The sequence below is a fragment of the Phascolarctos cinereus genome, unplaced genomic scaffold (genome assembly GCF_003287225.1).
Source record: "Phascolarctos cinereus isolate Bilbo 61053 unplaced genomic scaffold, phaCin_HiC Scaffold_4;HRSCAF=312, whole genome shotgun sequence".
NCBI lineage: Eukaryota > Metazoa > Chordata > Mammalia > Diprotodontia > Phascolarctidae > Phascolarctos > Phascolarctos cinereus.
This window is the reverse complement of record NW_027555847.1, coordinates 228,735,094-228,761,244: the sequence shown is the minus strand read 5'-3', so window position 1 is coordinate 228,761,244 and position 26,151 is coordinate 228,735,094. Positions and strand designations below refer to the sequence as shown.

Sequence of the window (26,151 nt, the reverse complement as noted above, 5' to 3'; positions counted from 1 at the left end):
CGTCACTACCCACATTGTAAATACTTCTGGGCACACTTGTCAGGTTATCGCCAGCATCAAGCACAATTACTTGCACCTGGTGGGGCACCTCAGAAGAGTTACTGATTTCTGAGCATTTGAGTGGCCTGATCAGACCTTTGCCTTTCCAAGATTATTTGGGCAGCCCTGTGAGAGGGATAGAGACTAGAGGTGGGAAGGCCAACTAGGAGGCTCCTGTAATAGTCCAGTTGTGAGATGGGTTGGTTTAAGGTGGCTGCAGTGCAAACGAAAAGCATGAGGACATAGAATCAATATCTAGGGGAGAACAAGCCCGGAGACTCTGTTTAAGGGATCTGTCTAAAGCCACACTCGTTCTGCCTTTGTTAACTCTCATATTCCTAAGCTCTTGGTTCAGGACACTTTGCATAGACTAAGATGAAAAGAATTGGTTTGAGTTTGGAGAAGAGAAGGCTAAGGAGTCTCTAGGGCCCAAACAGCTTATGAAAATGATTCTATTTTTCCAAAACACAGAACTATATCTAGTATTTGAATTACTCACATCAATATGATCTCCAGGGAAAGGTTTAATGTTTATTCTTCACAACAAATATCAGCCATACAAGAAATCTAACACACAGGACATCTGGAACCAAGCATTATAGGACCTTGAAAAATGAATCTTGCCCCTCCTTGGTGATGAAGTCATGAGATAAGATGTTGGTGGGAGAGGTGTAGAGAGAAGAATGAGGATGGAAGTTGAACATGAGGAGGAATCAGATGGGACTCAGATATGAAAATTTGTTACTGGAAAATCTTTTCGGCTATGTTGTTGTTTTCCACCATAGTCGTCTCTTAATTTCTCTAGTTACTTCTTCTCTTCCTTCTAAGAACTAATCCCTGCTTCATTTGTAATCATCAGATGGAAGAAGTGGGCCTGGAGTAACTGGGGCTCTGAGATGAGGGGGCTCAGGGAAAGCCCGAGGGGCCAACTAAACCTAAAGCCTTGGTTCCATCTCTAGCATATGGGACTCCCAGATCCTGCAGGACAACCAAGAAGGCCAGAGCTGAAGGCTAGAGCTTTTGAAGGAGAGAGAAATGGGGTCTGGATAGCAAATGCACAGTGGACCAAAGCTCCTAGGCAGAGGATTTCTGGAAAATGCAGAGCAATGGGACACCTGACCCTTGTCACAAAGGGAGCAAAGGCTTTGCCGGGGGGGGGGGCAGTTTCAGTTGCACTGGATCCCGGAGACCCTCACCATTCTGAGAGAGATCCTCCTCCTGACCTGAGGATAGTCCCAGCCTCATCCAGTAATACTGGCCCCAGAGTGAAAAGACCCAAGTATACCAGGTTCAGAAGGATTTGGCAGCTCCTTACAAAGAAAAGAGACAGAAAGCAATAGAGAGAGAGAGAGAGAGTGAGAGTGAGTGACCCTTCATGGGTCACCCAACAGGGGAAAGATTTCCCTCTCAGACCTAAGAAGATGAGATGACTCCCCTTGGTGCCTGGCCCAGCTCCCCCAATAGTAGAGAAGGCACCTGGTGGGGCCAGCCCCTGATCCAGATGCAGCTACTACAAGTACTTTGGAGGGCTCCTCAAGGTGGAGGTTAATACGGGAAATCTTACTCTGGGAATGAGACTGAAGTTGTAATGCCTCCTGACGCACCCTGTTAGGCGAAAGGAAATTTCCTAGGAAGCCAGGCTGATTAATAAGGAGAACAGTCCCAAAGGGATGAATGCCAGAGAGCTTTTGGAAGTGAGGCAACAAGGGAAAGGGGATGAAGGGAGAAGAAAAAACTGTGGATGAGGCCTGGCTACAGACCAGAATCATAGAGAGCTTTCCCTGTGGACTGACATTAATGTGGCAGAAAATAACTCTCCTCCCCAAAATCAGCCTTCAGAGGGGCAAGTTCACCTAAGCTCAGGCAGACCAGACTACAGAATCACCTTCCCCTGCCAGGCTGGGTCCAGATAAGGCCAAATGGAGAAAGGCAACCTTTTCCAAAGTGAGCCACTTCCTGTGACACCAGAGCAGAGGGTGCTTTCACCAGGAGAGTCCAATCTTGGAGGTGAGTTGTGGGGCTCAGGATGCCTGGGTTCTGAACCAGAAAAATCAAGATCTGAGGGTATGGCTGGATAAACTCACACATGCCAAATGGGTGAAGTGTTTGAGGGCTGGATGGCCAAGGTCCGAAGCAAAAAGGAAGAGAGGCTTGGAGGCATGACTCCTGAGGTCTAGGCTCAGTTGACAGCACCATGGAAACCATGCAGGCCTTGGTCCTCCAACCCTGTAGCTCAACCAACAGACTGTAGAAGTTGAGGAATTTGGATGCAAGCTGCCTCTCAGCTAATATAGACACGGTGGAAGTCATGAGCCCCAAAAGCAGCATTACACTTTGGGCATTTTCTCTGGCGGGCCTCATAGCGGCCCCGTACACACTCAAAGCAGAAGACATGAAAGCACTTGGTGAGGACAGCATCTTTCTTCCGGGTGTTACAGCAGGGACAGGTCAACCGGGCCTGAGACACAGGGCATGAAGAAGGGATAGGTTCAGTCAGTCCATCACTCTATTTTAACCTTCCCTAGGCCCAAAGCCTCTCCTCCTCACCTAGTTAGAACTTTTGGACCCCGCCCTGTCTCATTCAATCCCACCCTGCATGCTCACCTTGTACTCCTTTATCTCCTCCTGTAGAATCTCATCAGCATCGGCATAGACCTCTACCTTCTTCTGCTTCTCCAGCTTCCGCCGGAGTCGAGAAATGTCCTCCTAGGTAAGATTCCTAAGGATTAGTACCTAGAACCCTTGCTCCTAACACCATCCGGCTGAGGCCCCTTCTCCTTCCTTAGCCCTGTCCTCACCTGGGCCCTCTTGAGGTTGAAGCTCTCCTTCTCTCGAGCTGCTCGGCTCTCGGCCAGGCAGGGCTGGATTTCCCGAAGCCGGCTTTGCACGTGTTCCAGCTGCACCTTGAGGTCCTCAGCCAGCTGTGCTGCTTCCACTGCCTAGAGGTCAGAGGGCAAATGATGAGTGAACTGGGGAGGCCTGGGAGAACTCTGGAATGTCTACTCACTCAGCCCATGTTCTCACCTTCCTCTTATTAAGCTCCAGGGCTTGGCTCCGTAGGGTCAGCTCCTTCTCTACGCTCGCTCCCCAGGCTGCCCTGAAGAACTCGTTCCTTCTCTTCCAGCTTCTGTACCACCAAGAGCTGAGCATCCACCTAGGGCATGAGGGGAGGGGATGGTACCTGAGGGTTTGGTGGCTTCTTTGTCTCACTTGTGGTCCCCCCTCCTTACCCCTTGCCAGTGTCTGCACCTGAGACTTGAGGCCCAGGACCTGCTCCCCCAGCTCATCTTTCTCTTCCCGGAGGAGCTTATGTATCTGGTTGGACTTGATTCTCTCTGACATTAGCTTGAAATTGGCATCATCCTTTTCCCTCAGCTGTTGTATAAGGCGACCATTTTGCTCCTGCATATCCTCAAAAGCCTGACCAGTCACGTCCATCTCTGAGAGCAGCGCTTCCTCCTCCTGGGGGAATATGTCTGTGGTTGGTGGGGGTAAGGAGGAGGTATGGGAAGGAGAGGAACAAAGGGACAGCTTGGCCTCACACCTGCTTGGTGGCCCCGAGCTTGCGCTGCAGGTGCTCAATCTGTTCCTCTGCCAGTCGGATCCTTCGAAGAGCATCCTCATCGGCCAACTTCTTACTTTCTTTCCTTTCCTTTTCCTCCAGATCCCGGATGCGGCCCCGAAGCTCATCCACCTGTGGCAGGCACAGGGACTAAGTCTGGGGGAAAGATCGTTGCTGGCCTGTCCCTTCCACCACCACTTGTGGAGCTTTCGGAACTCAGCCCAGCCCATGTCCCAGAAGTGGCTGTTACTCCTGACCCGAGTTATTCTTGCTCTTTTTCAGACATAATTCAGAACCCAGGTGAGACCATCTACTCTCAGGACAGTCCCATGACTGACCCTACTGTCCTTCTCTAGCTTGACCAGGAAAGCCTCAGCTGCTCACTCTAACCCCACTCAGAATCTGGAATCTAGTCAAAGCAGCTGCACCCCCTCCATCCCAGAAGCCATTCCTGTGCCCCTTGCTTCTCCAGCCCAAGCACAAAGCCCACCCCATCTACAAGTCTGTCTTTCTGCCTTCCTGGAGGCTAAAAAGGCCTTTCTCCCTTCAATCACTAGTCAGCACCTTTATCCTTTATCTCCTGCTGCTGCTACCACAACCTTCTTAGAATCATTACTCAAACTCAGAGCTGGAATAGGGCTCAGAGGTAGTCCAGTGTAGCCCTTGCCTGAAATCAAAATCCCTCTGCACAAGTGATTTATCTAGCCATTGACTGAAGACCTCAAGTGATACAAAACTCACAAGCTACCGTCCACTCCAATACTGTACTGCTCTAATTCGAAAAAGTTTGCAAAATATGTGAATATAATTTCTAATGAGTGTCCCATGAGGTCCAACAGAATAAGAATTCTCCCTCTTCTACATAACAGCCTTTTGACGATGTGAAGCCATTATCTGTCCTCTCTAAGTATTCAGTACTCCAGGTTAAACATCCATAATTCTTCCAACTGGTCCTTGTCTGCTACGGTTTTGAGTCTTATCACCATCCTGGCTGCTTGCCTATGGTATGGACACACCTCAGCTTGGGGCCCACAAATGAACACTGAGACTATGAAAGCCATGGTTCTCTATCCCATATTGCTACTCATACAGCCTGAGATCCCATGAGCTTTTTTGCCTGTCAAATCACAGTGCTTCTAAGCTCAAACAAGAAGGACTCACAAAATGATGCCTATGTAGCACTGATCCTGAACATGCCCCTATTCTCCCTTCCCAAAGGACAGAATGGCTTTACATCGATATCACCTCAGCCTTGGCCTTGCGTTCTGCAGCCATGAGCTGCACCTTGTCCCTCTGCTCCTTGGGGGCAGACTTGTACATGTCTAGCAGCAGTTTCATCTCCTTCTGACTTTCTTGGGCCTTCCTGGGCAGAGAAGAAGCCAAGTTGGAGAGCAAAGTAGATTTTGTGAGAAGGTTGGGGGAGCGGGGAAGAAGGGGTCAGAGGAAGAGACTGCAGTATGCTAAAGATTATAAGAAAGGGGAAAGGGGAGGTCATAAAGAAGGAGCAATCAATAGGTACAACACATGGCAAGCAGGAACTGAGGCCATCTTGGAATACTGTAGTGACTATGAGAGCTGGAAAAGATCATCTATTCCAACTCCCCCTCAGTTGGTAGATGTGGGAAATGTGGCCTGTAGTGGGCAGGTGACTTACTCAAAGTCATATAGTGAGTGATAGAATCAGAACTAGAACCTAGAAGAAGCCAGGGTTGACTCTGAGCACAATTCTTCAACTGTTGCACATTTATTTGCCTTTTAGCTGATAAGGGTGACAGAGCAAATGTAGAAGAAAATGGTAAGGAAGAGACCCAGAAAGAGGGAAAGGGATGAGAGGGAGAGGAGTTGGGATAAGGAAGTAAGGGGTCAAGGCTGGTTCTCACTTGAGCTCCCCTCGAAGTCCCTTGAGTAATTCTGATTCTTTCCTCTTGCTCTCCTCAGCCTTGGCCTTGTCTCGATCTCCCCTTGAGGAAGAGGATGTTGGGGTCCCAGAACCTGGCCCTTCCCGGTCTCGGGGCTCTCGTTTTCCTCGAGGCTCAGCCTCTCGGCTTCTGGAAGCAGGTGTTTGGGGTATAGTGTGTGGGGTTTGGGCCTGGGTAAGAGGCACCTCCTCTTCAAAAGGGGGCTCTTCTTTCTTCACCACGCTGGCCATGGAAGCTGTGGGGGTAACTGGGGCTGAGACTGACTCTTTTTTGATTTCCTGGAGGGCAGCTAGCCCTGACCCAGAACTCTCCTCTTCTTTCACTGGGGCCAATGTTCCTCCTCCTGATCCCTGATCCTCAGAGGCAGTTTGGGATGGGGCTGAAGGGCCTGAGCCGACAGTCTGTGCCCGGAGCTATGAGAACCCAGAAAGGAAAGAAGTGTCAGGGCTCTGAAGTCCCTGGCAGCACTGAACACTCTCATCAAAGCCTGGTTCATTTAAGACTTTCCAGCCCATCCTGCCACATGTTCCAGTCCACAGACTTCTAAGCAATACTCTGCTGGCCCCATCTACAAAATTATATGACACAATAAACGATTATTTAGTGTCTATGGTGTGCCAGGCTCTGTGCTACCCCACATCTCAATAACAAATCACATTTCCAAAGCTCTTTCCTCACTACCACCCTATGAGTAGTGAAAATATCATCCCTATTTTACAGACGATGAAAAAGTTTCAGAAAGGTTAAGTGACTTGCCCACTGACGTGGCCCCCTCCAAGCCCCTGACCTTGCCAATCTCTGCCTGCACCTCCCTCAGCTTCCGCTTATACCGCTGTGCGTCGCCCTTCAACTGATGGTTGTGGTTTTGCAGGCTGCTGATCAGGTGGCGCATCTCCCGGTTAATGGGCCCTAAGGGCAAAGGTAGGTGGAGGGAACTTCAGGGTGACAGCAGAAGCTCACTTGGATCACACCCTCAGGTCTTCACTTCCCCTCAAAGGGGAGAAGGAGAAGGAGGAGGAGGAGTCACAACAGTACAGAAAGCTGGGAAACTACTACCAGACATTTGTATGCACTTTATAGTTCTTAAAACACTGTCATACACATTTGTATTAACTCATTCTCAAAAACCTCTGAGGGGAAGCGAGAGCCTTACTTTGTCACCATTTCAGGAGAGGAAATGGAGCCCCAGATGGTGAAATGACTTACAGGATTCACAGACGGCAACAGAGCTGGAACTAGAAAAACCAGGCTTCTTGACTTTAAGTCCACTGGCCTTTACAGTACACACTGTCTCAAGCCCTAGGTTAGCCCCGATGACAACCTCCAGCATCCCTTACCTGCCTGCTCGTTGGCTGCCAGGTTCTGCTCAAATTCGATTCGCAGCATCTCATACTCTTTGCGCACCTGGGCTAATGTGTCCTCTAGCTGAATCACTTCAGTTCGAAGCTTCTTTTGCAGGCTTAGCTCATCACTCTGCCCATAATCAAGAGCACAGAAATTGGGAGGTAGAGGCCAAAGAAGGGACACCTCTCTCATATCTTCATACCCAATGCTGGGAAACCAAGTTTCCTACCTCTGAATCCACTGCTCTTTACAATACATATTGGCCTAGGCCTAGACTTAGGCTAAGCCCTAAAGATATCATGACCCCATTCCCTCTCTTCCCTTCAAAAGATAGTATGATCAGAGCAGCTAGGTGGCGCAGTGGATAGAGCACCAGCCCTAGAGTCAGGAGGACCTGAGTTCAAATCCATTCTCAGACACTTGACACTTACAAGCTATGTGTGACCCTGGACAAGTCACTTAACCCCACTGCCTAGCACCCCCCCAAAAAAGATGCCCCCCCCCCCCAGATAGTACAGTCACAATCCTTGCTATGCTACAGAGTTTAGGCAGAGTGCAATTTAACTTCTTTCCCAGTAGGAAAAGAAGAATTAAAGATATCTCTTGTTGTACAATGGTATTGTTCCACCCACAAATGAGAAATAAAATAAAAATAAACCACAACTGTACTTTACTTCACCTTGCCCTCTCCACGCATCCCCACTCCTCCCTGAGGAAAGAGATGTGTCTATGTTTAAGAAAAATACACTGAATTAAAAGCAGCACCTCAGAGATAGAAAACCACTGATGCCTAATTAAAAACTTATAACAACTATACAAACTCCCTGTTCACAGCTAGTCTTTTTTCCCCCCTTTATTTAGAATGGAACGAGGTGATATGCATTAGAATACTGGCTCTGCTTCTTTCTTTTCCCCTTCCCACTCCCCTAAATGCTATGGTACATCAAAGGACTCTGAGTCCCTATCTCCACTGTAAATGGTGCGGTGGGCCTTTCCTGGGGGATAGCAGAAGGAAGATAAAATGATTTAGGACTTGGAAGCAGATGATGGGCCTATCATGACTGTTGGCCCTTACCTCCATGTGCTCAATGTGCCTGAGATGGGAGTTCTTGGTAGCCAGAAGTAGCCCCCGTGCCTCATCTAGCTGGGTCTTCACTTGCAAGGATTCATTGTAGAGCAGAGAGAACTGAGCCTGGAGCAGTCGGTACTCACCAGTCTCTCTTACCACTTCTTCAGGCAGGCTCCGAAGAGCCACCTGGGAGTTGAAAAGGTAACAGAATAATAAAGTCCTGGATCATTTGGTCCATATCCTTCCACACTTTTAAAGACGCTCTCTGAAGCGATGTCTTCTCCTGAACTATTCTCTCCTCCCCGGCCCAGGCCTCACCTTCAGCCGCTCATTGCTCCGCACAGCACCCTGCAGCTCCGCCTGAAGCTTTTCCAACTCTGCCATGCGGCTATTGGCCAGCTCTTGGTTCTCTTCTAGCTCAGCATTCAGCATCTCAAACTGGGCCAGGGCAGCAAGATAAAGAAAGGGACAGAGATATGTGAGCAAAATAGACAACCAAAATGGGACCTCAGAAGGGGAGAGGGATTTCAAGGGCCTTAAGACAGTGCGACTCTAAGGAAGTGATGGGGAACAGAACACTAGTAGCTCACCTTTTGCATACTGAGTGTGATCTGGCCTCCTTGGAAACTCCCTGAGCTCCCTGATACATAGTAGCCTGAGTTGAGCTAGAACAGAATAAAAAAAACCAGAATCACGGGAGTCCAGAAACCAACTCACTGACCTTCCCTTTATCTTCTCCCAGTCCCTACCTGCTCCAGAGCTTCAGCTAGGTGCTTATTGAGCTTCTGCTCCCGTTTGCGCAGTTTCTCAATGTCCCACTGAAGATCCTCCACTGAAGTCTCCATCTCCAGCACCTTGGTCTCTGCTGATGTCACCTTGTCTTGCAGTTCTGAGTACTGTGGAGGTGAAGTAGTGAGGTGTGGGCTGAGTGTTCTCCTATTTCCTCCCCACGTTCATCAAAGTGCCCCATATCAGCAGTCTTACTTCCAGAGAGATTCGGTGGTGCTTCTCCTGCAGCTGTGTGGTCAAGTCCTGTAGTCGCCTGTTGTCTTGTCCAAGCTCCCTGGTTAAAGTCCTAAGGCCTTCCCCGAGAGATTCACACTCTCCTGGAAAAGGAGGGACTGATAAGAGGGCAGTGGCAACCACAAGAAAAAGCTATCAGCAGGAAACTGAGACTGTGTGACAGAGAAAAGGTTCCTAGAAGGAACTGAGGAAATGTGCAATAGGCCTGCTATAGGCAGGCAGCATACGGGCATCTGCAGTCAAATAAAAACTGATATGCCTCAATTCTGAACAGGGAAGGGGGCTGAGTGCTCCTGGATTCACCTCTGCTTTGGACTCGATGACACAGTTCTTCTACTCGCCGATGAAGTCGGTCTGAGGCCTCTACTACTCTGGACACTGCTGCCTTGGAGAACTCCATGCGGCCCTGGAGCTGAAGTTCTACCTCTTCGCTACTGCTGGCACCCAGGGCTGCCACAAAAGCCAAAGCTGGCTCGCTCAGTGGGGGCCGAAGCTGAAGAGTGGGCAGATCTGTAACAGAGATCCAAATATGACTGTCATATTTGACATGGGCATACTATAGAGTGTGAAGGGCAATAATTAAAAGGAGAAATGAAAAGCAGCGTCCTGCATAACGTGTGGTGTAGGCCCTTTATTAATAACTAACATTTATATGTCACTTAAAAACGTGTATTGTCTCCACTCTGCTCATCACTTTCCCCATGCTTTTTGATCTCTCTCCACCACTGGTCTTACCTCTTCTTTCTGTGTTTCCCAGTTCAGGCAGAGGGGCCCCATCAGGTTCAGTGCCATCTTGAGCTCCCGGTTCCTCTGTCCTAGATAGCAATTCTCCCCGTCCCTCATGTCGTCGGAGTAGGACCTCTACAGTTTCATCCAGCTGTGAGGGAGCAATAGGAGAACAAGACTTTTCTGGAGACTTCAGTGGCAAAAATATCTCTCTCCGAAAGGGGAATATGAAAACTCAGAAATGGAAGTTGAAACAAGATCTCAAAGAAGAGAAAACTGGGGACTGATACAGGGTCTGAGATAAAAGGAACAAGAAAATGAAGATGCATGGCCTAAAAGAAGCAAGGGGATTCTAGAGCTCCAGACTAGATAAACTCAGGCAAATGGCAGGAATCATGGCTGGTGGAGACGTACCTGGGCCCAATAGCGGTTGACAATGAGCAGTGTAGCATCATCAGTGGCCTGGCGCTTTTCTAGCTTTTCAATCCGCTCCCTTAGTTCATCTTCACAGGCCTGTCGTTGTTCCAGTCGCTCAGCCAATTTTTTATTCTTGAACTGTAGCACCTTCAGGTCCATCTCCTCCTGTAGAAGGCAGAGTGAGTAAAAGAACATGTGAGTCAGGAGGGCTGTAATAAAATGTCAAGAAAAAGAGAAATGGAAAGCAGAGTCCTGAAGAAGGTAATGGTGAATCAAAATCTCACTGTAACTTCTAACAAGGGGACCCCTAATAATGTCAAGTGAATTTAAATAGCACTTTAAAGTTCGTAAAGTACTTTGCATATGATCTCCTTTAAACCACACAACAATCCTGCAAAATGGGCATTACAAATTTCCCACAAGGGGAAACTGAGCCTAGAGAAGTTATGACTTGTCTTCCTGACTCCAAGTCTAGCATTCTATCCACCATGTCACAAAGCATTAAAAACATTAATGAAGACATGTTAACGAAACACATGTAGCCATAAACGTGAATTAATCTGTACTGAATTGGAAGGATGACAGAGGGACAGCTTGAATGCTACAGTGGTTCTCCCCAAATACTTAAGGAACCAGAAGACCTTCAGTGTTCCGGGTAGGTTTCCTGCAGAATATTTACATAAAGGCAGAGACAAGAATTAGAAGAGAGAGGAGTAGACAGATGTAATCTCTTCTCAGGAGGATGAGATCAGATTTGGATCGATCCCACTACCTAAGAGATAACAAAGTGGGGGGCTTTGAGGTTTACATAGTTGGATGCTTGTGGGTTAACCTCGTTTTACACGGAAACCTGAAGCTCCTAGGGCAGATAACTGACTTGGCCACGGCCAGGCTTCCGGACCCGAGTTTCATTCCTTTAGATTCCAGTTAAGGGGCTCTTTCCAATACACAGGGTCCGACTGTTGTGTCGGGGATGAGCGGTAGGGACGGGGGTGAGGTGTGGGGAAGGGGGGGAGGATGGGGAGCAGGGGGAGAAGGGGAAGGGGCTGCACTGACCGTGGAGGAGATGCCTCCCAGGCGGATGGGCTCGATAAGGGTAGTCGTGGTCTTCTCCTCTCGATTCTGCTTCTTCTCCGAGGGGCCCGAGCCCCCATCCCCGGCTGCGCGCTTGTTGCCGGCCCCCGACATGGCTGCAGAGAAGGTGGGCGACCAGAGGCGGCCCTTCCTTTACCTGCGGGAGAGGCGGGGCCCGGGGAGACTCAGGGTCCCAACGGGGGCGGGGAGGCCTCGCTCCTCCTTTCCCTCTCCTTCCTTCTTATCTTCTCCCAGGGAGGCTTCAGTTTCTTCGAACAGCTCCCCAGCTGACCAGCGGCCTTCCCTGGGTCCTGGCCCCCAGGGGATCCCTCACCTGTGTCAGGCTCCGCCAAACGCCGCCACGATGTACGTCACCGGATGTCGCACTGAATTCCTCCAAAGCGCGCAGGCGCGGAGGAGTGGGCGGGCACGTAACTAAATTGGTCAGTTTTCTTTTCCTATTGGTCAGAGCCTGGAGTTTAGAACCGCCTCTTGCCTCCGTAATGCTTTCTCAGCCAGGAGCCCATCCTCTTCCCCTTGATTGGTGAAATGACAAAGTACCATAGCAACCGTCTCCATACCACACTTCCTCTGTCCCAGGAACTCCACCCTCTTCCTTATTGGTAGTTTCAGAGGACAGCATATATTCGCGGCGGAAAATACTGCGCCGCGCAGCATTTTCTCATTTATTGGTCCGCTCTTCACTCCTGTTGCGCCTTTACCCCGCCCTCATAAGTCACCTTAGCAACCGCTAACCCAAGCAACGACGCTTCTGACGGATTGGCTGAACCAAGACTATTTCTTGGTCCCGATTGGCTGACGAGTTACCACAGGGGGCAGGCCTCAATGCTCTGACCCGTAGCCGAGGCCTGAAGGCACACAAGGCGGAGGCACAGAGCCACAGAGACTGGGGCAGCGGCAGCGGGTGGTGCGATGGAACGAAGAAAATCAAGTGCAGTTTCCGGACTGAGCTCTGTTGTGGGATTGGGCTTCAACCCAAGCTCCGAGGAGCGGCTGGATGCGACCCTGGGCCTGAACCAGGAAGCAGAACTGAATTTAGAGACGGCGAAAGAGCTAAATCAAGAGCTAGAGCCCGAACCTGGGGGAGAAAGCAAAGAGGAGGAGCTGGGAGCCAACCTGTTGCCGGTGAGCGCGGGACAAGTTTGTTCACTCGTGGGTAGTCATCAGGGACGTTTATTTACCCCTAGCTTCCCCAGTTTCGGTACCGCAAGAGGAGCGGGTCGGGTCAGCTTTTAGGACTCCAGGCCGCTTAACGTTCCTAGCCTGGCTAGTCTTTGCAAGGCTGCAGCCGCTGACGTCTCTGCGAAGAACTGCTGAAGCCCGGGCAGGAATGCACATATTTTTCTTCGTGATATTTTCGCTGCATCCCTGGGAATGGGTGGGGCGTGCCTGGCTGGTGAATTCTCATGAACACACGAACGTTCACGCGCCGGGACTGTCTAACCGAGCGAGCCGCAGGGAAGCTCGCCTGCTTCGCCCCCTCGTATTTCCCTAGAGAAAGCCCGAGGGCAGAGATTCCCGAGGGCCCCGCTAACCCAGCCGCATTGTCACACAACCCTCTTTCTCCGCAGCCGCCACTTCCCGCGCCCCGGATCTGCTTGTGGTGAGCTCGGGGCTGGGACTGGGGCGGCGGATGGGCTGGGATAGATCCGGGAAGGGTGTGAGCAGAGTGCAAGGGAATGTTTTAGAATCAGACAGCAGGAAAAGGGCATTCACCTAGTCAGAGATAAGGAAACTGGCCCTGAGAGGGCCAAGCAGAGAAGTGACAAAACTTCAGACTAGAATTCAGGTCTCATGACTCGCAATCCAGCTGGCATGTGCTGGATTCCTCTTCCTAGCACCTGTATCCAACCGCCTCTCTTTTCAAATTGCAGGAAATACCTGGATGTACATTCCATGGACCTACTGGAGAAAACCACCACCTTGGAAGAGATGCAGGAGTACGGGCTAAGTGAATTAAGAGGGTTCGAATAGATTACCTTAAAGGTTCTCCCCCCCACCCCAATAGTCTGTTTTTTTGAATGGATGAGGCAAACAAGGAGGGAGGGAGCTCACACCAGGAGGAAAGATAGACCTTCCCAGGAATCCAGGATGGGGTGACTCAAAAGGATCTTTTACTCCTGAACTGGTTGCTCTCTACCCTCACCTTAATCCACCCCAAGGTTGTTGGCAGAACTGCTAGGCCTGGGGAAGACCGAGAGGAGCCCTAGGGAGGCAGTGATACTGGATATGTTTTGCCACACCTTGATCTTCTGCCGGCAGCAGCACTTCTCTCAGGAGCAGACCTCGGCTACTTGTGCTCTGCTTCAGGACCTCCACAAGGCCTGCATTGGTGAGTCGAGGTGTTAGAGCCCCAGGGAGAAGGGCCTTGCAGAGATTCTTCAGATCCAGGCTGAGAAGGGTGGGTGGGAGGGGCTGGTTGGGCAGGGGTGATAATGAGCATCAGATAGTGCTTGCTTGGTACTGGCTGGGCAGCTGTAGGAGTAAGGGTGAGGGTGAGTTTCTCTGGGTTCAGAAGTGAAATGAACAGTAACCCAGGAGCCACATCTCTAATTTATTCTGTACTCATCATTTGTACATAGTTTTTTTTGTTTGTTTTGTTTTTTGCATTTGTCTCCATTAGGTTGTGAGCTTCTTGAGGGCAGAGACTGTTTTTACCTTTATATCCTCAGTGCTTTGCATGGTGCCTGGCACAAAGTAGGCACTTAATGCTTGTTGATTTGACTTGTACAGAACCTGAAGGCTATCAGAAATAAGGTTCACAGCAGAATATTGGGAGGGACCTCAAGAGTTTTACTTCGGCCTTTTGTGGAAGAGCAAATAGGCTGAGGGAGGGGAAATCAGTTATTCCAGGTGACAATGATGGGTACTAGTGAACAGAAATAGCCTTGGAACCAGGAAGCCCTGCATCCAGGTATTACCTCTGATATATACCAGCTGTGTGATACTGAGCAAATAACCCAAGTTATAACTTCTCAGTTTCTGGGCAACTCTTTTAAGAAGTTGCAGAGAAGGTGCCATCTTGCATTAGCAGAGGGAGTAACCTCATTCCAGAGTTCTGTATATCACTACAGTTAGAGACCCAATCCCTATTCCTAGACCTAGGTCATTCCACTCCTTTTATTCCATATGGCTGAGGGGAGTTATAACTGTCACTTATTCTTCCTTCTCCACAGCAACCCCCTTGGGCAACGTGGAAGAATGTTTCCAATTTTTCACCAACCTCCTCTTCTGCCATGGAGTCAGGGTCAGTCCCATCACAGTGGAAATGAGAACTCTAACAAATTTAGAACACCCTCATCCCAGTGCTGCAGAATTTTTTTATTTCCCTCCTTTACCTCAAGTCCTAGGAGGCCAAAGCTATAGTACTTTCTCCCTTTCTTTGCTCTGAAGGTTCTGTAGGAAAAAGAACCAAGCTATATATTCTTACCCTTTCCCACAGCGACCCCCCTTCAGCATTGACTTATTTGGGGAAGAGCAGCTGCTGAGCCTATCAGATTACATTGTCAACACCTACTTCCGTCATTTTAAGCTCTACAAGTATGTCTTCACTCCCCAGGTACTGGTCCCACAGGATACAAGTAACCTCCCAGTCTATTCCTTCTCCCATTTCCCTATCTTAATATAGTTGTCATTCCTCTCTTCCTCTTCCAAAATTCCCTCTGCTCTCCCAGGTGCGGTTAGACTTGTCTTTGAGATATGTAGGTCTGCCTGAAGTAAAGCCCCCAGCAGATGGTAAGTGGGTAGAGATTAAAGTGGGCCTGGGAAGAGGATTGGGAAGCATGCTCTGGGGCTCATGGCTACTCCCTTTCGTTTTGTAGTACAAGAGGAAGAAAGGGTAGTGGAGACAGCATCTCCTGTTCTAGAAAAGCCAGCACCAGAAATCAAAACTGAACAAGAACCAAGTAAAGAATCAAGGGGTACCTGTTTCCCTAAGTCTTCCCTGGGAAGCTGTTCTCTTTCTTATCCTATAGAGAAAAAAATTCTGCTGCTCACAGTCTTCCTTGGAGGGCTTCCTTCTAGCCAAAGGGAGCTCCTTAAGGACTAAATTGAGAATAGTGTATTTCCTACCTCCCATGACACTCATTGGTCATGTCACCATGACACCATGAATCCTCTCTCCTCACAACTTGGGACTGAGGTTCTCTTATTTAAAGGTTCCTTCAGCTCAAGTATGAACCACTTTTTCAACAACCCAGATCCGGGCGATATCCTCCGAGATTTCATCTCAGCCCAGCTTACCCAGGAGCTGGGGCAACTCAGGCAGTTGGTGGAGGAGCGACTGAAGGCTGGCGAGGAGCAGCTCAATAGCAGGCTGGTTGCCCTTGAAAATCCTACCTTAGTCTCCAAGAGCAAAAACAAAGCCAAGTCACCCCTGGAGCATTTACCCAAATAAAAGCCTGGGCCAGACAAGTGCCCTGTCCCTTCCCCCGGGTCCTCTTCTGAGCACCTTCTCACTCCACCTTGAGACACCACTTGTTTCCCAGTGTGCAGGATGATTTATTTCACATGAAAAATGGACAGCAACAGCAAAGATGTGAATATCATTCTCAGCTGGTCCCTTTTCCTTCCATTCAAGTCCTGTAGTCCTGAGCAGCAGGGATGGGGGCATAGCACTGGTCCCCTTTACAGTAGCATCATCATCACAGAGCACGAGAAGGGAAGAATGCCTTCAGCGAGAGTCCAAGGTGACTGAGTGGACTGAAGCCCTCAGATGGAGAAACCAGGACTTCCCAAGGCTCTTGGGCTGGGAAGCAGACTTCTGGGGGCTCCAGGATAGAGGTCTGAACTATGCAACAATAGATTCATCATCAGTGTTGGCTGGATCTCCCTCCTCTTCTGGATTGTAGCCCAGGTATGGGCCAGGAGGCCGGTGTTGGAAGAGGGCAGCCCTGTTCTGTTGCTCACCCTTCTTTACCCAGTGTCCATAGAGGCGGAAGGCACAACTGTCAATGAGTTGTCTCACTGGTCGAAGCCCATACGGGTCTCCTAATAGAGCTCCCTTGGTCATGGGCTTTACCCGGCGAGCGCTCAGGGCTATTCGGCCTGCAGCCAACACTGTCCATACTGCTACCTGAGAGGGAAAAAAAAAACACAAGAAAAACAAGATCATGGACACACTAAAAGTATGAGTTGACACCTGTGAAGGATAGTTGGGTCCCAGGGAGATAATATCTTCTCTTATCACCTAGGTCCAAGGGAAGGGTAAAGTGAGGTAGATGTGTGGTAGTGGTGGGTTTTGTTTTCCCAGGACCCTCTGTCTTGTAATGTTTTCTCTCTGTTCCTTACCCTGAATCGCTGAAGGGGAGAAAGGCTCCAGGCTTGGCTACCCTCACAGCGTTGGAAGAAGGGATGCTGCAGGGCCTGCTCTGCAGTCAGTCTTTCCTCAGGATCCACCTGGAGCAGCCTGGAGATCTAAGAGAGGGCAGGGGCCATGAGACACTTCTCTTTACTCCTGGACTACTTCAACTCCCCCCCCACTTTCAGCCTTTGATCTACTCACCAGGTCTTTGACAGTTGCTGATCGGTCATCCCATTCTGGTGACCTGAACTGGTATCGGCCCTCCATGATGATTCTTAGCATCAGAATCTGGCGTCGATGCCAGAATGGGGGAGAGCCAGCCAGGAGTGTGAACAAGATAACCCCACAGGCCCAGCTGTGAAGGGAAGAAGAACAGGTTTAGGAGCAGGGGAATGAAATGGGAGAAAGAAGACCAACCAAGTAACTAGTGACTCACAGGTCAACTTCCTTGCCATAGCCAGAGTGGGTTTCATCCATGGAGCACTTCAGAATCTCTGGGGCTAAGTATCCTGGGGTCCCACACAATTCTGAAGAGAGAAGGACACGTTAGGGATTCTGCTAACATCCTACTGCTGGCCCCTGGAGCCTTGATTACTGCAACTCCTAGCTAGTTTCCCTACCTCTAGGCTTTCCCTCTCCTCCAATCCATTATGTTTAGCTACTGGGAGGAGTCTCAGATATTATTTTCCTTTTTTCACCCTCCCAGCTGAAAATGCCTGCCTGGCCTCCTATTCACGTATTTGATCAAATCCACAATTTCTTTGACTACATCAAGGCTTTCTCCAATCTTACCTTCTTATTCACCAATACAACTCTACTACTTCAGTCAACTAAATCTGTTTATAATCCCACACATAATTTGCTCATTCCTAACCTGGAATACATTTTTTCTTGGAAAATCTATTTCCTCTGTGAAGGTTTCCCCAGTTACCAACACAATTCCACACACTCAATATCTTAAGGACACAATATGTATAAGTCACTAATGTTAAAACAGGAATGTTCAGGGAATGTGGTATAATGATTAAATCATTTTTCTCAGCCAATAAAAGCTCTTTGTTTTAAACCCTGTTACCGAAAATCCTTTCAATAATATACTATAGTTCAAGGAACTAACAATCTTTTGTTAGTAGGAATCTTGTAGAGCTTCATGGAAGTACTTGCTAAAAATCAATGATATTTGTCTAATACTGTAGACAAAGGAAACTAGACAGGATCTGTAATGACCCCAGGTCATATAACCTTTAAGAAGGTACTTTGAATAAATTGCTATTAGTTTATTTTAAAGTGATTTATCTGTTTCACTCAGAAATTGAGACTATCTCACAGTCTAACTGGGGCTTCCTACTTGTTGCTGGATTCCAGTTAACCGAGGTTCCATCTCTTTTTCTGTACTTTTTTTTGACAAGTTGTGACTATTTCTAAAGTTACCTCACAAAGATCTCTACCCACCTAGAATGAGTTCCCTGAACATTGGCTTCTATACATCCTTAATGACTTCTCCTTTCTTCTGTACCTAAGGTATGTGTTTCCCAGTCACCTTCTTCATCAGGTCTTTGACCCCTTCCCAGCCAAGATTCAGCTGCTCAGGATGGCTGACTCCCCTACCTCGAAGTTTCTCGCCAGGTTCCAAGTGGCAGGAAAAACCAAAATCCGAAAGGCGAATCTGCAAACTGTCATCTAGAAGAATATTCTCAGGCTTCAGGTCACGGTGCACGATGTTGTTGGCATGAAGAAAACTCACAGCCTCCAGCAGAGACCGCATGATAGACCTGGGGGGAGAGCCTTCTCCTCTGCAGTCCCAGAGCCAGCACCTTTCAAACCTAGCAGTTCTTTCCTCATCCCCTCCTTTTTGTGGGGACACAGAAAGCCTTTTCCCTTTTAGTTCCCTCACTCCCTGGGTACCAGGGCCTTTGCCCTTCTCTTCCCTTTGGTTTTCATCCCCTGGGTCTCCTTTTTACCTGGCCTCCTTCTCTGTGAGAGCAACCTTCTCTGTGAGGTAGTCAAACAGCTCTCCTTTCCGCATTCTAAAAGATGAAAAATCAATGGGAAAAAGATGCATTTGATATGGGGAGCTAACGGGAACCAGTCATTGTCTTCCTTAAATTTAGTTAAACAAATACTTATTAAATGTCCACTATATGCAAGGTCATCACAGTACTAAGTATACAAAGACAAGAAAGAAACAGTCTCTTAACTGTTTCTTCTCTTGGAAGAAGCCAAAGGGCCTATAATATATTCTACAACTGACAAACCTAAGTTTAAAAAACTGAGGGAATCCCTCAGGCTCATCAAACAGGGCCTACTTCTTACGGATTGTCAAAGCCCCAGAGAAATGGATGGCTATCACTTATGCGGTCACACAGGCTATAAACCCAGTGAAGTATTCGAGGGTCTGGTTTTAGCTCGGTGATATATCTCGGTGATATGCCTTCCTGGTTAAAGATGTTACCTTAGAGCTGATTAGTCATTTTCACTCTTAGGAAAGGAGGCAGAGAAGGCAAAAGAAAAAGGGAGGGAAGCCTGGGAAATGGGGTCCAGAGCCAAAGAGAAGGAACTGAGAAAGATGTGGGGAGCAGGCTGTCACATCTACAGAGGGATGAAGTTAGGGAAGTGGGCCAGGCACAAGGCTATGGAAAGTTTTCAAACCTGGGTAGGGAGATACTCACAGGTCAAACACCAGGAACATGAAGCTAGAAGACTCGTAGGAATCGATGAGGGTGACTGGGGAAAGAGGGAAAAAGAGAAGGAAAGACAGAGAAATAGAAAGGAGGAGACACATTAAGGGTGCTTTTTTCACTGTTAGAGATGGGAGCTATTATAGGGAAAGGAAAAAGAGGTAAGATGGGGAGTTATGGGGTCCAAGGGTTATGAATTTGTAATGGCACACAGCCAGAAGGGGATGACTAGGCAATGTTGGGGTAGAAGGGAGAATCTTTTCGGGGACAATTAGGGGTTAGTCAGGGTAACTGAGTTATCAAAGAAAGGAGGTATAGCCTCACTGATGTGGGGGTGGCCAGCAACCTGGCGCAGGATCTGGGTTTCTCTTCGGGTTGCTTCTCGCACCTCCTCCAGTTGCTGAGGACTCAACCTTTCAGCAGTAACCTCCATGATCTTCACTGCAAACTCCTGGCCAGTAGCACGGTGAACACAGCGCCTGACCACAGAACTTATGCCCCTGATTGAAGGTGGGGTGGGGGAAAGGACCAAAAAAAAAAAAGGGATGGTGAGAGGGCCAAACTTTTCTTCTGCCTACCATTTGCACATTCTGCCACCCCCTACCCACCTGATAACCTTCCTTGGACTTTATCCTTGGTTCAGATCACCTTATGGCCTCTTCCCAACCCTCTATCTCTTATCCCCTCCTCTTTTTCCAGCTGCCTGCTTAGATAGACCTTATCTATAGGAAATAAATCAAGAAGGATTTGTTGATTGATTAAAAGAATATAAAGATTGGGAGGCAGCTTTGCTACTAACATCATAATACGCAAAGTTATACAGAAGCAATCTGTTTCTTTACATTTATGATAGTGATTTAAGGTTTGTAAACACTTGTCTCAATACCCCTATGAAACAGGGAGTGCAAACATCTCCATTTTATAGGTGAAGAAGCTAAGAAGCAGAGAGATTAAATGACTTGTTGAGGGTCATTATGTCTATTAAGTCTCAGTGTCAAGATTCAAACCCAGGTGTCTCCTGGCTACATGTCCACTAAACAATGAAGCCTGTGTCTCTCTTCAATTTCATATGAAGACAGTAAAACCTTGTGGTTTTGGGAAGCATCAAATAGTCCTTCATATTTGTACAATGCTTAGATAGAAGCATTTTTTTTGTGGGGGGGAGACAATTGGGGTTAAGTGACTTGCTCTAGATTACGCAGCTAGTAAGTGTTTGAGGCTGTTTGAACTCAGTTCGTCCCGACTCCAGCCAGTGCTTTATATACACTGTGCCACCTAGCTGCCCCGATAGATTCTTGCAAAGTAACTACCCATCCACAACAATTACAGTATCTCATTTTAGAAGGGACATAAGATCCTACATATGCTATAATATTTATAGCAGCATTTTTTGTAGTTGCAAAGAATGAAAACCAAAATAGAAGCCAACCGACTGGGAAATGACTAAACAAGTGGTGGTATATGAATGTAATGAATTATTGCTGCTCTGTAAGAAATAACTGATATAAAGAATATAGAGAAGCACGGGAAGCCTCATTCAAACTGATTCAAAATAAAGTAAGCAGAACAAGGAAAACAAAACTATGTAAATGGAAAATATAAACAACAAAAACTTGAAACGATAATGACCAAACTTCTGGCCCCCAGAAGAGAGAGGAAAGTGTACCTTCCCCCTCATTTGCAGAGGTAGGGCATCGTACAGAATGTGGGACTTAGCTGACATGTTGGTTTAGTTTTGCTAAAGTTTTCCTCTTTCTATTCCCTGTTATAAAAAATTGCTTGGATGGGGAAGAGAGATATATTGGGAAATGAAAAGGATGTGAAACAAATGCTAGCAATAAAACTTCAAATTTTAAAAGACCTCAGGGGTCACTTATACAAACTACACCTAAACATAAGCACCACATGTGCTATCCCTGGTTGAATGAATGACCCTCTGAGCAACTGTCAAGCCTATACATAAAGATATCCTGCAACCAGGAGGTGACAGGCTCTTCCACTTCTATACAGCTATAGTACTCACAAATGTTTTGCTCATTTTAGACAGAAATATGCTCATCTGAAACTTTTTTACCCATGGCTTTTAGGTGTTTTCTGGGAGCAAGCAAAACAATAGATCTGTTCAAATCCTATCTCTGTCGCTTCCTCTGTGACCTTAGCAAGACATTTTCACCTCTCTGGGCCTCAAGTCTTCCCTCTATAAAATAAGGCATGGGGACTAGGTGACCTTTTTTTGCTATAAATCTATGATCCTAAATCGAATCCCTCTTCCATATGACAACAACCCTGGGCCTTGGTTACTTTAGCTGTAAAAGGAAGAGGACTGGACTAGATAACTTCTTTTTTAAAAAAAAAATTTTTTTTTTTTTGCTTTCTGGCTAGGCAATGGGGTTAAGTGACTTGCCCATAGTTACACATAGTAAGTGTTATGTGTCTGAGGCAAGATTTGAACTCAGGTCTTCCTGACTCCAAGGCTGCAGCTCTATCCATTGCGCCACCTAGCTGCCCCTACATGACTTCTAAAGTTCATTCTGGCTCTAAATTTAAGATGCTAGGACCCTGGCTGTGTCTTCTCTTCTCCAGATTTAATAGCCTTTAACAAGTTTCCTATGGCGTAGTACTTGCTCTCAACTAGAAACAGGGAGGCAAGCCGGAGGTTTTTTTTGTTTGTTTGTAAACCTCTAAATTATAGATGAGGAAACCAGCGCCTAGAGAGATGATTGGACTTGCCCGTACACACAACTGAGTCAGTGTCAAAGCCAAAGCCTGGAATTCTGGTCTCCAAATGCTCTTTCTGCTGCAGTGGGGTACTCTCTTTCCTCTCAAATTAAGTAACAGCTCTGAAAGCATTTCCACTTATTATTGGAGGGTGGGGGCGAGGACAGGTGGCAAGGACCCAGTCTAGGCCCAGGCCCCAGCTCTGACAGTCAGCACAGGTGGGCCCTTTGGCCAGTCACTGCCTCCAGGTCTGTGGGGCTCCCTCACCTGTCCGATGGGGGTGGGTAAGGGGTCCCTCTTGCCCGCAGGACGCCCGTGAAAGCCAGCCGCCTCTCCCGAGGATCCTACCTGCCAATGACATCCTTGGGGTCGTACTTCTGGTAGAACTCCTTGGCTGCCGCCCAATCGGGGAGCTCATCCTCCGGCCCCACGTCCAGAGTCATCTTGAAAGACTGCGGAGCCTGCGAGGACACGAGGGGAGGGCGGCAAGGGAGGGGAAGGAGGGCAGTGAGGCCCACCAGCCCGAGCTGCGGGGCTGAGACTGGGGGGACACGCATCGGGAGTCCCTGAGGCGCCGAGCGAGCGGCTGAAGAGCCAGGGTCCTAAGAGAGGGGCAGGGGACGGGGGAGGGGGAGGGGGGAGGAGGGGACTAGGGAAGACACTGAGGGCCTGAGCTTGGGGGAGGTGCCCTAAGAGAAGCTGGGGTCCGGGGAAGGGCTGGGGGGGAGGGAAGAGGGAGAGGAGGGATGGGGGGACGGGTGCGGAGGGAAGGGGAAAAGGGGAAACCGCGGTGGCGGGGAGGAAGAATGGGACCGTTGGCACGCAGGCGCACTGGGAAAGCGGGGTGGGGGCGGGAGGGTTGAAGCCGTGGGGTCTCGCTCGGTCTCACCCACCGGGCGGATGGGGAGGGGGATGGGGGGTGTTCTTGGAGGTTCGGGGTCTCCACGAGGCGGCTCACTCCAGGATTCCGGGCGAGCTGTTCCAAGTCAATCTCCGGAGGCCTCGGCCCCCTCAACCAATCAGACGCCGCTCCCTCGCTTCCGCTCCACCCCCCTGCGCAGTTCGTCAATCTCCCTGTCGAGGGCCCGCGAGCACTAGCCAGTAGGAAGCCGACCCCGGACCCAGAGGGAGGGGGCGGACCTCGCCCTTTCAGGACGGGAAAAGTGAACGTTTTGCCCAATCGGCGCGCAGCAAAAGCAGGTAAGTGGGCGGGACACACTTGACTAGGGAACCCTGCTTAAGGGACCCCGGAAGTGATCGAGTTCATCAGTGGATACTGACTTCTTTCTGAAGTGGGGTCTCCACTGGCGGGGTTATGGAGAGTGGCACTTGGTACCTGGACCGCCCCTGGATTATTCATGCCCCGAGGCATGGTTTAACCTGGACCATCATTGAATAAAAGAGAGAGCCAGCCAGATTCATCTACTAGGAGGAGGAATCCAGACCCGCTTTCACTTTTCTCCTCTTCGAAGCCAAGCTCCCTTCGGGAAGCCAATATGTTGTCTCCATCTGCTGGCAACGGGAAAAAAGAGCTAAGTCTTATCCCAGACCCTCTATCCATTTTGCAGCAGGTTTCTTCCCTAATCTGCTGCAGCAAGGTCTCGAGTTTGGGGGAATGGTGAAAAGCTTTCACTTCCGACTAACCGTTTCCAACTCCTCCGCCTCCAACCACCTTTTTCTTTCTTTAGCCCAGTAAATACAATGCTAGTTACATAACATGTTGCAAGGGTCTGGGAGACAGATGAGTTCTAGTTCTGGCTTACTAGCTGGATGACCTTGGACACGTCACTTAACTTTGCTGAGACTCTGCTTTCTTATTTGTAAAGTCGAGGTGGGGGGAGTGCCAGGTGAGAATAAGGATTTGTAAAGTCAAGAGGTGTCAGGTGAGAAAGACTCTAAATAGTCACTGCATATTTGTCAAACTGAAAAAGGTTCAGTACTCTGAGGTTGTCTTTCTCACCCTCTGAAATTGAACAAACGGCTATCATCAGGATCAGGGGACAGAAAAGACAGTGTAGACCAGCATACAGGGGCATTTCCTTCCACCTAAAAATTTTTTTTAATTACAAAATTAATTGTAATGGAATCAGGAGTGCCTGTTCTCCAACCCCACGTCTGTGTGAAGGTCCCATGGGCAGGAGTGAGTCCATTCAAGTCCAAACCTTTTATTATATTGATCAGCTCTCTGTTGTCTGCATGCTGGGGAGACAGCCTCTGGAAACCACTTTTTGAAAGGTGTTTAAATACCCTCCAGGACCTGGAGGACCTTGTTGTTCTTCTGGTCGGGATGATGGACCTTGCTGTAGGTGAGGTCCACCTATCATGCCACAGGGCAACTTCATGTCCAAGTTTGTCACAGTAGGGTCACTCTGCTTGGGCAATGGCATATGACAGAAGCCAGAGGAGCAGGGGTCCCAGTATAAGTACTCCAAGCCACACTGCAATACTAGCCAGGGCAAGACGCCTGGCTCGATTCCCCAAGAACAATGCTTCCTCTGGTTTCCCAGCCTTACGTCGTTCCTCAGCCTGTGAAGTCAGGACCCCAGATCAGTCAGCACTTTCCTTTCTCATCCTTCACTTAACTGGCTCAAAACACAAATTCTAAGTGTCTAATTTATTAGTTTCTGAGAGGTGCCTCATCTCTGGTTCTTCTCAGTTAATTATAAAATGGGCATAATTTATATTTAACTCAATCCCTAGGGTTACTGTAAATAGTAAATGAGGTAATAGTATGAAAACACTTTTAGCTTTATCTAAGTGTGGGACAGTACCATTAGGTGCTCCTCCATTTTTCCTCCTTTTCTACCAAATCCACAGGATTTGAAGGGTTTTTTATATAGCAAAGGTCAATGAATAAAACATTTATTAAATTGTTTATTAATGTGCAAAGCACTCAGAGTGCTGAGTATATAGATAGTCCCTGGTCTCAAAGAGCTTAAAAAAACCTGGTTTGTGGTCCAGGTTGTAGGTTGTCTTACTTTTGCCCAACTGCATGCTGCCATCCATTTCACCCTTTTATCCCACTCCTTTAACCCCCTACCACCTTGTCCATCCCTGCCCTTTCCCGAGTCCCACATCCCTCACCTGCACAGCAAATGCAAGAGCCATGATTCCAAGACAGGAGCAGCCAAAGACGACACTAGTGGCTGCAAGACACCGGAGCGAGTACCAATTGCAGCCAACAGGAGGTGAGGCTGGAGGAGGGTCAGTCTCTATGCTCACCAAGGTCTCCAGGGCCTTTTGTTCTTCTCCCATCACCTGTAGAGGACAGTCTGTCAGGGTATTTGGGATCCCAAGCACTAGCTCTCCTTTCTAGATATCAAATCCCTTTAAGAACATCAAGTGGCATAGCCCATTTCTCAGGAATGTTGTCTGACCAGGAATTTTCTTAACAAGTTTTTGCAATGACTCATGCATGAGGTGGTTTACCGGCTAAATTCTTTCCCTAGGACTTCCTTTTTCTTACCTTTTCTCCATCACAGGAAATAAACTGGTATGAAATTAGCATTGTCCAAATTAATCAGTGTTTGGGGAGACACTTGGTAGATAAAAGGGGAGGAAGATTGCAGGAAAAACAGGAAAAAAATAGGTGAGGAAGTGGGAGGAAAAAAGCAAAGGAGGGCAATGAATGTGAATGAAGGGACTGAGTATGTGGGAGAATTGAGCTTAAGTCAGTTTAGGGTTAAAGTGATATAGTTACAGTTTATGGGAAACGAACAAAGATACAAGAAGTTTGTGATAAAGCCAGGGGAAGTCAAAGAGGAAGAGAGATTCTTACCTGGCAGTAGGTCCCTGAATTTCAGCTCCCAGCCTCTTGGTTTGGGTTTGGCTTGGGTGGAGGTATCTCCTTCTGACTCAGGGATCTGGGCCTAGGGGTGGGGCATGGCTCCCTATCTACCCACCCTAAGAGCTAAAGCTACAGGAGTGGGGTGGGGCCACCTCAAACCTGTTTGAGCAGCAGGGCCAGTCTGGAAAATGGAAAGCTGAAGCCAGAGGGAGGGAGATGCAAGACGTTAAAGCTAGGCTATACCAGACTTCAGGGAAGAGAAGGCAAGAATGACTCGTTGGCAAAGTATACTAATTCCTAGGTGTACAAATCTGAGCTTGGGGGGGCAGGAGGTGGTGCTGGAGTCAAGAACTACCGGGAGATGGAAGGCGATGAGATAATTTGATCGGACAGCGTAATGTTCTTAGAAGCTTGTGTTAAAGCCTTCATTCAAAAGTCTTCTAACCACCTCAGGTCACAGAAGGGTAATAGA

General features: G+C 48.4%; 4 protein-coding genes across 9 annotated transcripts; 1 reads left to right on the top strand and 3 right to left on the bottom strand.

Moving 5' to 3' along the window:
• Window positions 1-545: 545 nt before the first annotated feature.
• RNF40 (ring finger protein 40) lies at window positions 546-11,575 on the bottom strand. Its single transcript, XM_021008599.2, is given in 20 exon segments — window positions 546-2,497; window positions 2,644-2,745; window positions 2,838-2,978; window positions 3,064-3,123; window positions 3,125-3,193; window positions 3,289-3,501; window positions 3,584-3,733; window positions 4,847-4,964; window positions 5,482-5,933; window positions 6,308-6,429; window positions 6,858-6,993; window positions 7,940-8,119; window positions 8,252-8,371; window positions 8,524-8,598; window positions 8,683-8,829; window positions 8,918-9,039; window positions 9,260-9,466; window positions 9,692-9,833; window positions 10,097-10,264; window positions 11,156-11,575. Coding segments are annotated over 20 exon segments (3,033 nt in total). The 5' UTR covers window positions 11,288-11,575; the 3' UTR covers window positions 546-2,320.
• Window positions 11,576-11,721: 146 nt separating this feature from the next.
• CFAP119 (cilia and flagella associated protein 119) lies at window positions 11,722-17,562 on the top strand. Of its 4 annotated transcripts, XM_021008609.2 has the most exons (9): window positions 11,724-12,319; window positions 12,766-12,797; window positions 13,069-13,134; window positions 13,357-13,526; window positions 14,371-14,441; window positions 14,637-14,753; window positions 14,869-14,929; window positions 15,016-15,114; window positions 15,394-17,562. In XM_021008609.2, the coding sequence occupies exons 1-9, from the start codon at window positions 12,107-12,109 to the stop codon at window positions 15,588-15,590; spliced, it is 1,026 nt and encodes a 341-aa protein (XP_020864268.1). In that variant the 5' UTR covers window positions 11,724-12,106; the 3' UTR covers window positions 15,591-17,562. The 4 variants fall into 4 exon arrangements, with proteins under 4 accessions (XP_020864274.1, XP_020864270.1, XP_020864268.1 ...); XM_021008615.2 differs by lacking the exon at window positions 14,371-14,441 and having other exon boundaries at window positions 11,722-12,319; window positions 13,460-13,526; XM_021008611.2 differs by lacking the exon at window positions 15,016-15,114 and having other exon boundaries at window positions 11,722-12,319.
• PHKG2 (phosphorylase kinase catalytic subunit gamma 2) lies at window positions 15,671-22,895 on the bottom strand. 3 transcript variants are annotated; one of them, XM_021008608.2, is made up of 11 exons: window positions 22,786-22,895; window positions 22,241-22,353; window positions 19,563-19,674; window positions 19,166-19,220; window positions 18,810-18,927; window positions 18,458-18,523; window positions 18,105-18,268; window positions 16,933-17,023; window positions 16,698-16,851; window positions 16,484-16,609; window positions 15,671-16,268 (listed from the first exon to the last, which is right to left on the bottom strand). In XM_021008608.2, exons 2-11 carry the CDS (start codon window positions 22,333-22,335, stop codon window positions 15,984-15,986), a joined length of 1,266 nt encoding a protein of 421 aa, XP_020864267.1. In that variant the 5' UTR covers window positions 22,336-22,353; window positions 22,786-22,895; the 3' UTR covers window positions 15,671-15,983. The 3 variants fall into 3 exon arrangements, with proteins under 3 accessions (XP_020864267.1, XP_020864265.1, XP_020864266.1); XM_021008606.2 differs by lacking the exon at window positions 22,786-22,895 and having other exon boundaries at window positions 22,241-22,770; XM_021008607.2 differs by lacking the exons at window positions 18,810-18,927; window positions 22,786-22,895 and having other exon boundaries at window positions 19,499-19,674; window positions 22,241-22,767.
• A 1,021-nt stretch (window positions 22,896-23,916) lies between these two features.
• On the bottom strand, window positions 23,917-25,758 carry TMEM265 (transmembrane protein 265). The gene is made up of 3 exons (XM_021008617.2): window positions 25,671-25,758; window positions 24,977-25,150; window positions 23,917-24,418 (listed from the first exon to the last, which is right to left on the bottom strand). Exons 2-3 carry the CDS (start codon window positions 25,145-25,147, stop codon window positions 24,257-24,259), a joined length of 333 nt encoding a protein of 110 aa, XP_020864276.1. The 5' UTR covers window positions 25,148-25,150; window positions 25,671-25,758; the 3' UTR covers window positions 23,917-24,256.
• Between the last annotated feature and the right edge of the window lie 393 nt (window positions 25,759-26,151).

Coding starts and splice junctions, on each gene's coding strand:
- TMEM265 (XM_021008617.2), bottom strand. CDS start 25,147: ATGGGAGAAGAACAAAAGGCCCTGGAGACCTTGGTGAGCATAGAGACT. Junction 24,419..24,976: donor CTCTTGCATTTGCTGTGCAG/GTGAGGGATGTG, acceptor CTGACTTCACAG/GCTGAGGAACGACGTAAGGC.
- CFAP119 (XM_021008609.2), top strand. CDS start 12,107: ATGGAACGAAGAAAATCAAGTGCAGTTTCCGGACTGAGCTCTGTTGTG. Junction 13,135..13,356: donor ACCTTGGAAGAGATGCAGGA/GTACGGGCTAAG, acceptor ATCCACCCCAAG/GTTGTTGGCAGAACTGCTAG. Junction 14,754..14,868: donor AGTATGTCTTCACTCCCCAG/GTACTGGTCCCA, acceptor CTGCTCTCCCAG/GTGCGGTTAGACTTGTCTTT.
- PHKG2 (XM_021008606.2), bottom strand. CDS start 22,449: ATGCGTGTCCCCCCAGTCTCAGCCCCGCAGCTCGGGCTGGTGGGCCTC. Junction 19,675..22,240: donor CCCAAGGATGTCATTGGCAG/GTAGGATCCTCG, acceptor ACCTTCAATCAG/GGGCATAAGTTCTGTGGTCA. Junction 16,269..16,483: donor CTCCCCTTCAGCGATTCAGG/GTAAGGAACAGA, acceptor TTTCCCTCTCAG/GTAGCAGTATGGACAGTGTT.